Source organism: Nematolebias whitei, chromosome 16 (genome assembly GCF_014905685.2).
Source record: "Nematolebias whitei isolate Nwh7 chromosome 16, NemWhi1, whole genome shotgun sequence".
Classification (NCBI taxonomy): domain Eukaryota; kingdom Metazoa; phylum Chordata; class Actinopteri; order Cyprinodontiformes; family Rivulidae; genus Nematolebias; species Nematolebias whitei.
The window spans coordinates 41291081-41305477 of NC_056513.1; the positions used below are offsets into that span (position 1 = coordinate 41291081).

Below are 14397 nucleotides of genomic sequence, written 5' to 3' on the forward strand. Positions count from 1 at the left end.
AAACCAAACCAATGTCCCCAATGGACAAGCGGTGACACATCAAACTGTGTTCAAAACTTCCAACAATACACGGAGTGAGTCAGCATGTCCTACTGCCTCTGCTGGGTGTGTTGCGCTGCGTTCCACAAACTTCCTCCATCCAGCTGGTCAACTGTGACATTTCCATTAAACTCTTTTGAGAATAGCGTCCAAGCGTATCAAAAAATCATCCGATCCACAGCGTCATCCATCCATCCACAAGTCCTCTTCAGCAGCGGTATAGTCTACGTGATACGAGGGCATACGGAGTATACCCACTAGAAAAGCTCAAGAATTTCAGTATACCCACTTAAAAGTGCCCAATGATACATGACATACCATTAGACATTTGTCATTGATACGTGGAACGACAGCTAAACGCTTCTGTAACAATCTGTCTGTATGCATTCACCTATCCAGTGAATTATTGTATAATTCTGTACTTACTACTTAACAACCTGGCATCCACATATGCAAGAGTCCGGGTCTTGGTACTTGAACATGTTTTGCTTTGATACTGTTTTATAAATTGTATAACATGTTTTAATACAAAGCCCACTGTTGTACAAAGTTTGCTGTGCATTTATTCAAACAAAAGCATCAGAGAAATTTGGAAATGTTCAATATGCTTAAAAATCAAAATAAGTTAACAATTACATTGTACTAACCAGTGTACATTGGTTTCTAAGCACAGTACACCCACTACAAAGATGTAGACGACACCACTCCTCTTCAGTGCTCTGATGCATGCTGTAAGATGCTTTTCAGTTGACTAAATGGAGCGACTTCCATCCACAAAATCCAGTCGCTGCCGGCTGAGTAGAGTTTGCTCTGTGACTCGTCTCCAATGGTCCATGCTGAGTCCAACTTGTGTTTTGTGTATTTATTAAAACTAACTCAATGCCATCCAGCAAACAGCGTCTGTATTAATTTACATCGCAAGTCTGACTGAAAAAGATATCAATCAAAAGTGATGGTTCTAACAGAAATGTTTTCAAAAAACCCCATTAACCCAGCACCTGGTGCCATTACCCAGATCAGCTAAGTAATATGTGACCACGCCCTTCATGGAGTTACCTGAAGGTCTGGCTAAATCTGAACACCTGTGCCACCATAAACAACAACACATAGCAGTCATTTAGGCTCTTATAAGGTTAAAGATGCTACTATAAAGGTTAAATAAATAGTCTCTAAAGGATTTTTTCTTATTTAATAAATTGCTTATTAAAACATTGTTTGTGCCTGTTTTTGAGTCATAAATATGTGCAAATTGTTATTTCTTCACAGTTACTTAAAAAATAACTTCTGATGACCCGAAAAGGAAGAAGCGGGTAAAAGATAATGAATGGATGGATGGATGGACGGAAATCCTGTAATTCCTGTTTTGGACACAAGATGTCGGTGTTGTAGTGTTTTTAGAAACAAAACTGCCTTTTTTTCAGAAAATTCATTACCGTTGGTGGCACGAGTGGGCGCGGTTTGAAGTGAGTGATGCATTGTGGGACAATGTGTTTTCTTTCTATGCCAGTTTGTGTCAGTTGATAATAGGTAAGCGTCGTAAAGTGACTACAAATCCCGTCGTGCTCGTGGCTAGTCCTTCAGCGTCTGACTTTACAATAGGCTCATAGAGGTGACCCTCCGTGTAGTTGGACTCCGAGCAGGGAGAAACAGCAGCCGCAGACACAGCTTCACTTTTAGCTAAAATGGTAAGAATGCTAACGATTTTATAGGCATAAAAGTATAAATAAGGATGTATTCTACATATTTTTTATCAACGACCGTTCCTTTAAATACTACAAGACAATTGAATTGAACTACAATTCCTGAAGGCGGCTGCATCATTTCATATTTTCGGTTATGCTCAAAAAGAGCTAAAATTATTAGTGTCGTGTCAGATTATATGCTGAAATTACAACGGCAGACACAATGGTAGAGTTGTACGTAGATTGCTGCGTAGTTTCAGCTCGGACGTGAGGGTCTGCAGTCGTTGCTTGTATGAAAAATGTAAGAATAACGTTTGAGCTGGAGCGCAGACGAGTTTTAACGCTGAGCTCGTCGGCGGTGCATCCATTTTAACAAGAGGGCGTGGCGTCGAAATGACGTCACGTGTGTTCTGTCGGCCCAAATGATCCGCGCAAACCTGCCTCACCTTGAATCTGCTTAAAACCTGTAGTTTTCTGCTTGCTGATCTTTGTGATCATTTGTCATTGAAGGCTGCTTAAAAACAGCCGAGTTACTTACTCTGACCTTTACTATTGATTATAGATAGGTTATTAGATATTAGAGCTTATTGCAAGATAAGTCTCATGGTGCTCCACTGCCACAGGAGATGATCTTTTGAACCAGCTGCCTCACAGTCAGTAGATCATTTTTAAATTATGTTCCCTTTGTCACTAAGGGGGTTAAAAAAAAAAGCACAGCGGCTCACATCCTGCAGAGCTGGCTGGATGCTGTCCTGACATGTTCTTCATTTCTTGTAATTTGTTCGGTCACCTTAATGAAGCACTCCTGTCTCTTTCCCTCAAGGCTGAACCAATCCGCGTTGTGGTGACCGGTGCTGCTGGCCAGATTGCCTACTCGCTGCTGTACAGCATCGCAAAGGGAGATGTGTTCGGGCAGGACCAGGTAAAATGGGCTCCTGCGTTGATTATGTAACGTGTGGGAGCAGCTGCTGCAGAGCCTGATCTCTGCAGAGACAGCTGCACAAAGTATGACGTTTACATGAAACATGTGCATCAATGACTGTGCAATGCAGTCCTGCTCCGTGATGAGGGGAACAACAAATAAAATAATAGATTTTGAGAACACACTGATGCTGACAAGCTTACAAGAATGGAGGTGTGAAGCGTCTGATTTCTATCAGAAGCTAGTGAACACGTTTAATCTGCAGGTTTTCTGTGCCTTTGTCCTTGACATGCATGAATTTGACTTTAAATGTATTTTCTACTTGTAGTGTCGCAGTCGGACTTTATCACTGTGGGACACGTTTCATACAAGTCAAATGAAACTCAAATTATTTTGTAAATTTTAATTAAAACAAGTTGAGAAACTCCCCACTACACGTAAACACACAAAGATACAATAAATTATAGTGAACGTTCAAGGGAAGCTAGGATAGATTCAAAAAAAGTTAATTTATGAAACGTCGTAAAAGATAATGACTCCACATCAGAGCCACACTCGGCTGGTTGGTGTGTTGAATAGTCAGATTGTCCTCGAGTTGTGTTGGACTTTAAGTTGTATAACTCTGGATCTAATTCATAGCTGCACAATTCTGAAAACATTACATAATTAAAACTTTTTAGTTATTATGGTGCTGTAAAGTTATGACAATAGAAGTAAGAGAGTTTTAGGTTGTCAGAGAAATTAAAACCCCTGTTTGTAAAATTAAGTTTCAGGAGTGAATTGTTCTTTTAAGTGAAGTTTACATTAAATCAACTGAGCCATGTAATATTTTAATGCATTATCTTTTTAATTTAACTTTTCCGAGGGTACCAAAGTCTTTCAGATGCACACGCTTTAAAAAGTCCCGTTTCCTCTACTTTTCTTGCACTTGCTGTTTTTTTTTCCTGGCGACATTTCCACCCTGCTGACTCTGTGCTGTGTGTCCCCCCGTCAGCCCATCGTCCTGATCCTGCTGGACATCCCTCCAATGCTGCCGGTTCTGGACGGAGTCGTCATGGAGCTGCAGGACTGCGCCCTCCCACTTCTGAGGGGTGAGCCTAAAACCTGGCACCTTCTACTTCCATTGTTAAATCACTTTATGTCAAAGGATGACCAATAAGTCTTCGTTTTTAACTTTGGGCAAGTTTCTGCCAGCGTTTATATTTTTATCCAGCATGTGAGCGATCAGCTCTGATTTCCTGTAGAGCTTTGCTTCCATCAGTTGTGCAGATGGTACACAGTGTGCACTTCGGTGGTTTGTCCTTCAGACATGTTGTACACACTTTTCTGCTGCTGCGTGCAGGAAGGAAGGAGTGTCTAAACGAAGGCTTCTGATTGGTGGTTCAGACACTGGTGGTTCAGCCAATCAGAACTTTTGTGGGGCCACTATGAACAGAACAGAGGACTGAAGTTCAGTCTGATATCAGCTGATATCCAAGTGGATCTTATCTTTAGCATCAGCTGAGGCGGCACGACTCATCTTAAAGTCTTGTTTAAAATAATCAGAAATTAAAACATATTTTCAGGTCTCATGTAGAACAAGAACATAAACAACAATCAGTTTGACAGAAACTGAAGAGCACAGAACACAAACGCCTCCCTCTGTTCCTCTCACAGAGGTCATCCCCACTGACAAGGTGGAGGTGGGCTTCAAGGACATCGATGCTGCCATCCTGGTGGGCTCCATGCCCAGGAAGGAGGGGATGGAGAGGAAGGACCTGCTCAAAGCTAACGTGGCCATCTTTAAGACGCAGGGAGCAGCCCTGGACAAGTACGCCAAGAAGACCGTGAAGGTGACTCGTCACTCTGAAAACTGTTTACGTTGGTTTAGGAGGGTGTCATGGATCAGCTTTGTTTTACTGGAAGTGTTGGACCCAAACATCTGGTGTTTGTTCTCCGTTTGAACAAGTGAACTGGTGCTGATAAAGCCAGGAAATGAAAGTGCTCACTTGGCTTTTCCGGTAAAAGTCACTCTGCTGTTACCGTAAGTCTACGATACAGCAACTTCAGTTCGATACAAAAACTTGGACCAAGCCTCCAACACCTCAAGGTCAAATCTTTCAGAGCTCGATGCTGTTTGTAAAATGCACCATGACTGTAGTCTGCACATGTTCATCAGCTGGGAGCTGTGTGAGGTGACACAAAACAAATCTGTGCCTCCTGAGGTTTAAGTCTCACATGCAGAGAATCTGTAGAGGGAAAATAAAACTTTGAACTGTGGGATGTTTAACGTGTTAAACTAGTTTTATACAGGTTAAAGAGATTTGGGTAAAAAAGGAAAGTGACACTACACTTAAACTTTTTCAAACATTCTTCAGGATAAACATCTGAGAGTAACAGTGGTTCAAACAAAAGATATTAGCGAGCTAATTATTAAACTGCACCAAGATCAGAAATGGACGGTAGGAGTTCTATTGTTTTAGTTTTGTTTCCAGCTAACAAAGTTTAAACATTGATTTACTGCTGTAAATAGCTCTACTTGTTAGTCTATTTAGTCACGCTGCTGCGTTATTAGCAGAAATGTTTTATTTAGCTAAGTGTGGGTCTTTGTGTGCATTATTAGTAGAACTACATTATGTTCTAGGCTGTGCTCAGTATTTTATTGGCTCGCCTTTGACTCATCTGCAGCCACCTAACATTTACGATTGAACCTACTAGCATCTAGTTTTGAAACGTGCACATTTGGAACAGTTTTTGTTTTATAATCTGCATTGCTTCCCCTACCATTATGCAAGCAGGGCGCCCCACCCTGTCAACAGAACTAAGCACCTTGCCTACCGAACTCCTCCCCCCCACCCATCGACAACTGACTGCACTGACGCTAAGCTAGTGGCATACAATACAGACGCGCTAGCTAAAACGCTATGACTTTTGTGGTAGTGCTCTGTTTCCTTCACACAGAGCCGTCTCCACACCCCACCCTTGGAGGAAAACTGTTGGGTCAAACATTGCACAACACATGCGTGTCCCCCCCCCCCCACATACACAAAAACTGTGCAATATATGAGCGCCCTGCCAAGGCAAGTAAACCAGGGGAAACTGATCTGCGTGGTTAAAACATTCGGGGCTTTAGCTGATGTTGTCTGGAGGCCTCTCGTGCAGCTCTCGTTCTTTTGAATGACAAAAAGTGAACTAAGAAGAGGTGAAGGTGCTCACAACGTCTCCACAACAGTTTTTGTTGCAAAGACAATTGGTCACAAAAAAGTTGAGCATGTTCAGGATTGTGAGGCTCTGCAACTCATGAGGAAAGAAACGTTTTTAAATATTTTGGAGACCCACACGTTCACCAGCCATCACAGGTCAGTGAGATGTTACCCAAAGAACTTTTCTGTCCTTCAACGTGCTCATGAAGTTCAGAGCAAGTCAGAAATGGCTACAAGTGCTTTTGATTACACGTTGCTGCTCCTGGGGGGACTCGTTCTGTTTGTCAGACGTGTGGCTGTGAGTCTGATGGATGTTGTTTCTTCCTCTCCTCAGGTTTTGGTGGTTGGAAACCCAGCAAACACCAACTGTCTGATTGCCTCCAAGTCTGCTCCATCCATCCCCAAAGAGAACTTCTCCTGCCTGACCCGACTGGACCACAACAGAGCACGCTCCCAGGTATACTCGAGGTCGCCCTGCAGTGTGGAGGGCGAGCCCGGTTTAAATAAATATCCCTTCAGACATGAAGAAACCGTTCAACACTTCCTGCTGTCAAACTATTCTCAATACGTATAAGACGAGCATAACAAGTTGTAGTTTCTGAAGCTGAACAAGAATGAAAACTACAACTGCCTTTTAATAAACAGGATGTTTGAGCTCCTCCTCTGATGCAGCGACACGTTTCCTTTCTGACACGTTCTGTGAGAAGATCGTTACTGTTCGAGAAAGGTAAACTATAGTTTGCTTTAAGCAAAACTAATGAGTAAGGAGACAGATGAACATTTAACAAAGACCTGTCCAACGTTCTCAAAACTGCAAAATACTGACCACGTTTATCTGCAGACATCGTCCTCAAAGAACACGTCTGAAGAAAACCTCTTGATTATGACTGGAAACCACTTGAATGTTTAAAATCTCATGGAACTCGTGTAAAAGAAACATTTCTACATGAACAATGCAACGATGACTTCAGGCATTAACACCAGAAGAAACCACTTCTCTATGAGGCGGATTGAAACGAGGGCTTTTCTTTTGAAGAAGATTGTAGGAAAAAGAAATATATTTAGACTGGTGTCCAAAGTTATCCACTATGTAGGTTAGACTTATATTTGGATTAGATCAATGATCCAGTCTGATTGATAGAAAGTGTATCTGCAGAGAATTTACTTGAAGAGAAGCACCGAGCATGATCTAAACTGAAGAGCCAAACTTATTGTGACCATCTGAACTCAAAGTTTACTGATGATGAACTGGATTCACTGTTGCCTGAAACAGATAAAGCTTCAGTTTGGTTTATTTCTCTCAGTAGTAGTGAGTACTGAACAGGTGTCTTCAATAAGAGACTTGTTGCATTAAGTACGTGTGTTTCTTTAGTCAGGTCAGTCAGTATGTGCAGATGGTTAGTTTTTCCTGGTGCGTCTTCAAACACTGCGTCTTGATCTGTGACTTGCAGGTGGCCATGCGCTGCGGCGTGTCCTCTGACAGTGTGAAGAACGTCATCATCTGGGGGAACCACTCCTCCACTCAGTACCCTGACGTCCACCACGCCATGGTGGACCTCCACGGCAGCGAGAAGCCAGCCTATGACGCTGTGAAGGATGACACCTGGCTCAGAGGAGACTTCATCTCTGTGAGCGCTCACTCTTTGGTCCAAGTTTGAAAATGTAGTGGAGCTCGTTTCATTCTTTCTCGTCTTCCTGCAGACGGTGCAGCAGCGAGGCGCTGCAGTCATCAAGGCCAGGAAGCTGTCCAGCGCCATGTCTGCTGCCAAGGCCATCTGTGACCACATGAGGGACATCTGGTTTGGCACCAAGGAGGTGAGCGTGGACAGCAGCGTCTTCATTTATCGTTTCAGCAGAGGAGTGTTGTTAACAGCAACATTTAACTGGGAACAAACGGCACCAGTGTTTCCCTGAAGTAACTTTAAAACCTCATGTCAGACTTTTGTTTGTTCTGACTTCAGATTCATTTCCCACCTTTTCACCAGTGGGCAGAAATGTTTTGGTTTGTGTGTGTGTTGGTGCAGCTGTCGTGTTAGAAAAATATCTCTTGAACTACGGGGCAAATTTTACAGAAACTTTCATAAAGTAATCATTAGGTGTACAACTGTCAGCCCAGTTCAAGATGGCTGCCACAGCTAACAACAACAACTCCAGATACTGAGCTGACTCTTGACTTGGTAGTAGCTGAGAGTCCTCCCCAACACACACACCTTGCTAACAGCAGGTCAAGCATCACTTTAGTTCTGAGCTTGGACCAATCAGCTACAAGTCCATCGTGGATCGTTTAAAGAAGATCAGAGGTCAGAGTGTTGGGAGATGTGAACGTCTTCAGTCATGATTGTGTTTGAAAATACTCAGCATTAAGAAGGTGTGAGATGTTTCACATCAAGTGGCTCCTCTGCAGATGCTCACGTTCTTCAAATGCTGAACGCTTTTTATTAATCCTGAAAAGACTAAACAAGAGAAGTTTGTATCTTGTTTGTTGGGTCGTGTTTGACACGTGCATCGTTTTCATTCTTGTAAACGGAGACTCGTTGTCCTGCAGGGGGAGTTCATCTCCATGGGAGTGTTTGCTGCAGGAAACTCCTACGGCATCCCAGAAGACCTCATTTACTCCTTCCCTGTTCAGATCAAGGTGAGCAGGTGTTACTGTTTAACACAAGTTCATTGCATGTGTGTGTTCTTGTAAACATACTTTTTGGGGACTTTGCATCGACTTCCATTCATTTTCTATGGCCTGACCCTTACCATAAACCTAACCATTACTAGTACCGTATTTTCCACCATACACGTCACTCCACCCTATAAGTTGCATCAGTCCATATTTGCCTAATATAGTGGAAAAATCCATAAATATGTCGCTTTGCCGTATGCATGGCATCTATTATGCTGACAGCCTGGAAATGTGGGCCGGTGTTGTGCCAAAAATCGATGTGCTGCCAAATGGCGGCCGGGGGAGTGCACACAGGAGGACTTTAACAAGAATTTAACAAGATTAACACTTAAAAACAATTATTTGTTGCTTGAAATTATAATAAATGTGTGTCTCAGTCTAACGTTTGCTTGATAAATGCACTTTGACGGTCAAATCAGCTGCATTTCAAAAATAGTTTTCCTCCCTCTGTGCTCCGGGGACGCACAGAGGGAGGAAAAAAGGAGGAGGAATGCTTCTCGTTTCTTCAAAATTTAACAAGTAAAGCACATAAACAATTATTTGTTTGTTCAAAATTATAGTAAAGGTGTGTCTCAGTTGAACTTTTACTTAATAAATGCACTTTAATGGTCAAACCAGCTGCACCGCTCGCGAAATGCAGCTGGTTTGACAGTTCCAAGTAAGGAGCAGAATAAAGGTGGGGGGGACTATGTGTATGGCAGGCCGATTGTGTCATTAATAGCTGGTGAAGATTCTCAGTCATCCAGGACATGGTAAATTCAAAAGAAGTTCAAGGGAAAAAAAAACTATAAAATAAAGTATAATAAATAAAGTCCAGTTGTTTTTGTATTGAACTTTTTTGAAATTTATCAATTACATGATACAAAGGCATGCCATACTGCTACTACTACTGCTACCATCAAGTGGCTGAAAGTGGAACTGCTCAATTTTTTTTTCAGTCAGAATGAATGAAAACGGTCATAGCTAGGACATTAACGGAGTACTCGAGTAATCTACACATCGATTGCTTGGACATCTATCGATGTTAAAAATGTAACGTCGAGTATCCGTAGTGACGTCACATTATGTGACCTCTGTATGACCGTAGGGGGCGGTGTTGCACTGTTGCAGGTCACAGAGTATGGTGTAACACCGGGTCCAATCCACCGAACCAGAACCAGCTTCCTCTTGTTTCACAAACAAAAAGCAAAAAATATTAATCTCCAAACCTATAAAAAAAATCTATAAACATATTAATCTCTAAACTTAATGCTCACCACAGCTGGCCGTGGTGCGGGGTGGTCGACACCCCCCCCCCCTCTACTGTTAAGTTTCATTTCTGACGTGCTGCACGTTTCTTCATGTTTGCAGTTTAATAATAAAAACTAATTGTTTAGTTTTTCCTGTGACTTATTTGCAGTATGATAAATGGTAGGAGCGTAATATACACTCCCAATGTTTTGTTGGTCTTTTTTATTTGTAAATAATTACCTTTTTTTGCGGTTTTATTTATTTATTTGTGTATCTTAAGATCTATGACATCATCAAATACTCTAGTTCTACTCGAGTTTTATTATGTTAATGTCGAGTTTAAAAAGTATATACTCGTTCAACCCCTAATCATAGCCAAACATTGATTTATAAATATGATGAAAAAGATCCATAAATATGTCGCTTCAGCCTATAAGTCGCAGGACATGCAAATTATGTTAAAAAAAGTGTGACTTATAATGTGGAAAATACGGTACATGCTTAACTCTAACCCATCTGCAAGTCACGTCTTAGTCTTAAACCTAACCCCCCATGAGACTTCTCCTCATGGGGACCTGGCTTTAGTCCCCAGAAAGAGCAGGTGGTTCCCACAATGCATGATTGTTTTGGAAAACTGGTCCCTACAAGGTAACCTGAAACAAAAAAGTTATACACACACGCGCATGCTGAAAAGGTTCTTGGTGTTTTTAAATCTCTCAATAATGGATACTTTTTAACTTTTGTTTGTGAAATGACTGGTCACAAGATTTGTTTAAAACTTGTTAAATAGATGTAAAACAATTGAGTTCAGTTTATTTATAAAGCACAAAGTCACAACAGAAGTCACTACAGGGCACTGAACAGAGAAACAAAATAAACCAGCAGTTGAACTGGTCTTGAATTCATTTCAGACGTTGGTTTACTGGTTTCAACCTTACATAATTTATTTTATATCAACCATTTTCTCACCTCTACAGCTTCTTGAATTTTCTTTTCCTTGAGATCTGATTTGCTGCGACTGTTGTATCAGAGAAACAAATGTTCAGGTGACGGGTGTTCATGGAGTCGGAGCAGGAAAGAAGTGTGTGAACACTGAAGCACTCGTCGGCATCCTCTCTTGTCGTTCCCAGAACAAGACCTGGAAGATCGTGGGTGGACTCCCTATTAATGACTTCTCCCGAGCCAAGATGGACGCCACGGCGGCCGAGCTGGTTGAGGAGCGAGACACCGCCCTGAACTTCCTGTCTCAGTGACTATCTCCAGGCCACCAGCAGCTACTAGATCCTCCAAAGAGCCGCTGCTCTCGGCTGTGAACGCGATGCCCTCCACTCAGATCCATCTGAGCTGGTGTTTGTGTGTCACCTTTGTGTGTGTGTGTGCGTGCTTTCATCAGTGTGTGTCGCAGGTCACTTCTTCAGGTTTACTGACAACCTCCACCACCTGGCCTCTTGTGTCTGTAAGATACTGAGACGTATCGTTGGGTAAATGAAAACGCACACAAACTGTACCAGAACCTGTTCTCTTCAGTAAAACTACCAAAACTCACAGACCACCTCTGACCTCTTTTTGTGTCTTTGATGTCTCTTGTGCCAGGGGGTTATCAGATGAGGGGGGGGGGGGTAAAAAACATCTTAAAGGGACGTGTTTCTGTTTGAGGCGATCTGTTCTAAGACGGCAGCGATCCACTTTGGGTGTTTGAGGCTCCAAGCTTTTGTTGGGTCAGTCTGCTCAGAGCAGTCTACATGGAAGAGTATTTGTTCACAACCTTCCTTAGATACCCACTTCAAAATGTCTGAACTATTGCTTTAAAAGACTTCAGCTGCTACATCAATACACAATCTATGTGGCTGCTGTTCTGTAGAGTACGACAGAATATGAAGAGATTATTAGTAAATTAATTTTAATGAACTTTTATGTAACCAGGTGGCTCCCCTGGAGATCAGACCTCTCACAGGGGTGGGGGCCCTGAAAGGCAGCATAACAGGAATGTTTGTGGACTCCTGGAGGAAACTGGAGTATCTGCAGAAAATCCACACCAACACGAGGACCCAGGTCCAAACTGGAGATTGAACCTACGACCGTGCTGTGAGCCAACAGTGCTAATCACTGATCCATCGCTAAATGGAAATTTTATACAAAAGTTGCATCACAGAATTCATAGTATAAAATAAAAGAATAACAAAAGCCTTTAGATAAAAGACCCGAGTGTCTGGATCAGATCAAAGACATAAAGACCAAGTATTTCTCCATATTTTTATAACTTTCTAGGATTTGAGGGGAAAAAGCACCTTTAAAGTTTCAGCATGTTTGTTATAGATTTGGGGGGGGGGGTTGAATAACCCTTCCCCAAAAACTGAAAATTGTTTAGTATGAGTGCTAGATCAACCAAAACATTTAGACTGAAGTCTGTTGGATGAAAGACGAAACGTTTCTACAATTTTTTTTTTTGTTTTTTGAACCCGTCCAGAGGACCAGACTTACCTTTTTTAGACAAAACATGTACGGCTTTAATGAACCGATGACCTGTACGTTTTGAAAAGTAGCTTTTCTTACCCTGATAAAAGATTTGGACTTGAAAGGTTTTCATCAGTTTACAAGCAGCCTTAGTGCTGCCTTGCAGTGCCTGCAGGGAGTGAAGATGACCACCAGGGGGCAGCATCGACACGCGGAACGAACCACTTCCTGTTATACATCTTCAGTACACTTAATCTTAGTACATCTAGTACTACCTTTGTAATATTTAACGTTAACACAACTCATAGGCGAATATAACATGAAGGTAACATGGAAAATGCGCTGAGTTTAAAATAATTTGAATTAGTTGAGGCTAAACCTGCTTTAAAAACCGATGGAGATGAGCTTAGTCCGAGGTGGGCGGGACACGTATGTGTAGCTGTTTGACTGACAGGCGTCTTCGACCAATGGGTGCTGTGGGCTTCTGTCCGCGCCGTTACGTCACTGCGCTCAGACGGAGGATGGTTGAAGCAGCAGAGACTATTTCAGAGGCTTGACACCATAGACATCTATGCTTTACACCCTGTGACCTGACCTTTCGTCCCGGCGCTGAATCGTCGGTGTCACAGCTCGGGGTGGCCCCAGTCTGAGGCGTGTTGTCTGGAGGTAGTTTCCAAAGCGGTCCCGCTGCTTTGACCCTGTAAGGTGGGTAAGAAAAGAGCTTTGCGACAGCTGTGGCTCTCCTCGTGCACGAAAACTGGACGCAAGTCTGGTGTCTCGATTCAACAGCTCTGTCGTGTCTGCTTCGCTGTGTGTCTGATCATTTGTCCCGCAGAAAACAAGTCGTCAAAATAAAACAATTCCCAACAATATTGGAATAACCTGAAGGCAAGGCAGGTACAGTACGGGACTAAAGGGATCTAAAGTGTTCCAGAGTAGAAATACGTTCAGAACAGTCTGAATGCTCGAGACGTTTAAAAAACAGAACAACAGCGGGTTCAACTGACGGCCCGGGGGCCAAATCAGGCCCACCGGTGGGTTCATTAATAATAATGTGCTCACTGGGACACCTGGACAGGTCTCCAGTCCATCACTGGGACACCTGGACAGGTCTCCAGTCCATCACTGGGACACCTGGACAGGTCTCCAGTCCATCACAGGGACACCTGGACAGGTCTCCAGTCCATCACTGGGACACCTGGACAGGTCTCCAGTCCATCACTGGGACACCTGGACAGGTCTCCAGTCCATCACTGGGACACCGGGACAGGTCTCCAGTCAATCACAGGGACACAGAGACAGGTCTCCAGTCCATCACTGGGACACCTGGACAGGTCTCCAGTTCATCACAGGGACACCGGGACAGGTCTCCAGTCCATCACAGGGACACCAGGACAGGTCTCCAGTCCATCACAGGGACACCAGGACAGGTCTCCAGTCCATCACAGGGACACATAGAGACAAACAACCATTCACTCTCTCACTCACTCAGGAACAATTTAGAGTTGCCAGTCAGTCTAACGTGCATGTTTTTGGTCTGTGGGAGGAAACCAGAGTACCTGGAGAAAACCCACGCAGCACTAATCCTGTCGTGATAAAACAATAAAGCAATTAATCGCATGTTAAATACAAATGATCAACCTCATTTTCATTTATCAGCTTTATCATTTCTTCGTGTCTCTCTCTTTCCACTGAAGACACTGGAAGACAAAAGGCTCAACCCCGGTGTTCTTCACTGACCCCTCCCTTTCTCTTTTCTCTTTAAAATCCACTTTAATCGTCCAAAATTACGTTTTTTCATCGTTAAAAGCAGCAAAGCTGAGAAGCTAAGCTAACAGGTCGACCTCGGGGGAAAAAAACTCCGTCTTGTCAAAACTCCAAAATTCACGGTTGAAACCCGTGCCTTCACGTGAAAAGTTTTTTTTTTTCCTGCAAAAAGAAGCTGAGAACTTGTTTACTGTTTTTTATTAAAAGCTTTGTGTGAAAAATGCTATGCTAAAGAGCTCAAACCACACCAAACGTCTGCCATTTTGAGAACTGAAGAGAGACAGCCCATGTCATGTCAAGGGGCCTCCCTTCACGCTGCTCGCTCCCTCACTATCCATCCTTCACTTCAAACAGTCTTATACTGCCATCCAGTGGTCAAAAAAGGTACTACACACAAAAATTAGCTAACATTTCTTCTTAAATTTGACAGTAATTACTAATTATCGT

The 14397-nt window shown here is 42.8% G+C and overlaps 2 protein-coding genes across 2 annotated transcripts in view; both read left to right on the forward strand.

The window, feature by feature from the left end:
• The first annotated feature begins 1639 nt into the window (after positions 1-1639).
• LOC119422616 (malate dehydrogenase, cytoplasmic) lies at positions 1640-11276 on the forward strand. Its single transcript, XM_037690001.1, has 9 exons — positions 1640-1724; positions 2545-2643; positions 3638-3734; positions 4300-4475; positions 6160-6282; positions 7277-7453; positions 7527-7640; positions 8371-8460; positions 10860-11276. The coding sequence occupies exons 1-9, from the start codon at positions 1722-1724 to the stop codon at positions 10980-10982; spliced, it is 1002 nt and encodes a 333-aa protein (XP_037545929.1). The 5' UTR covers positions 1640-1721; the 3' UTR covers positions 10983-11276.
• A 1419-nt stretch (positions 11277-12695) lies between these two features.
• Positions 12696-14397, forward strand: part of LOC119422617 (UTP--glucose-1-phosphate uridylyltransferase) — a 31302-nt gene continuing 29600 nt past the window's right edge. The window contains exon 1 of the mRNA XM_037690003.1: positions 12696-12888. The gene's annotated coding sequence lies outside the window, so the exon portion shown is untranslated. The remainder of the gene's footprint in view (positions 12889-14397) is intronic.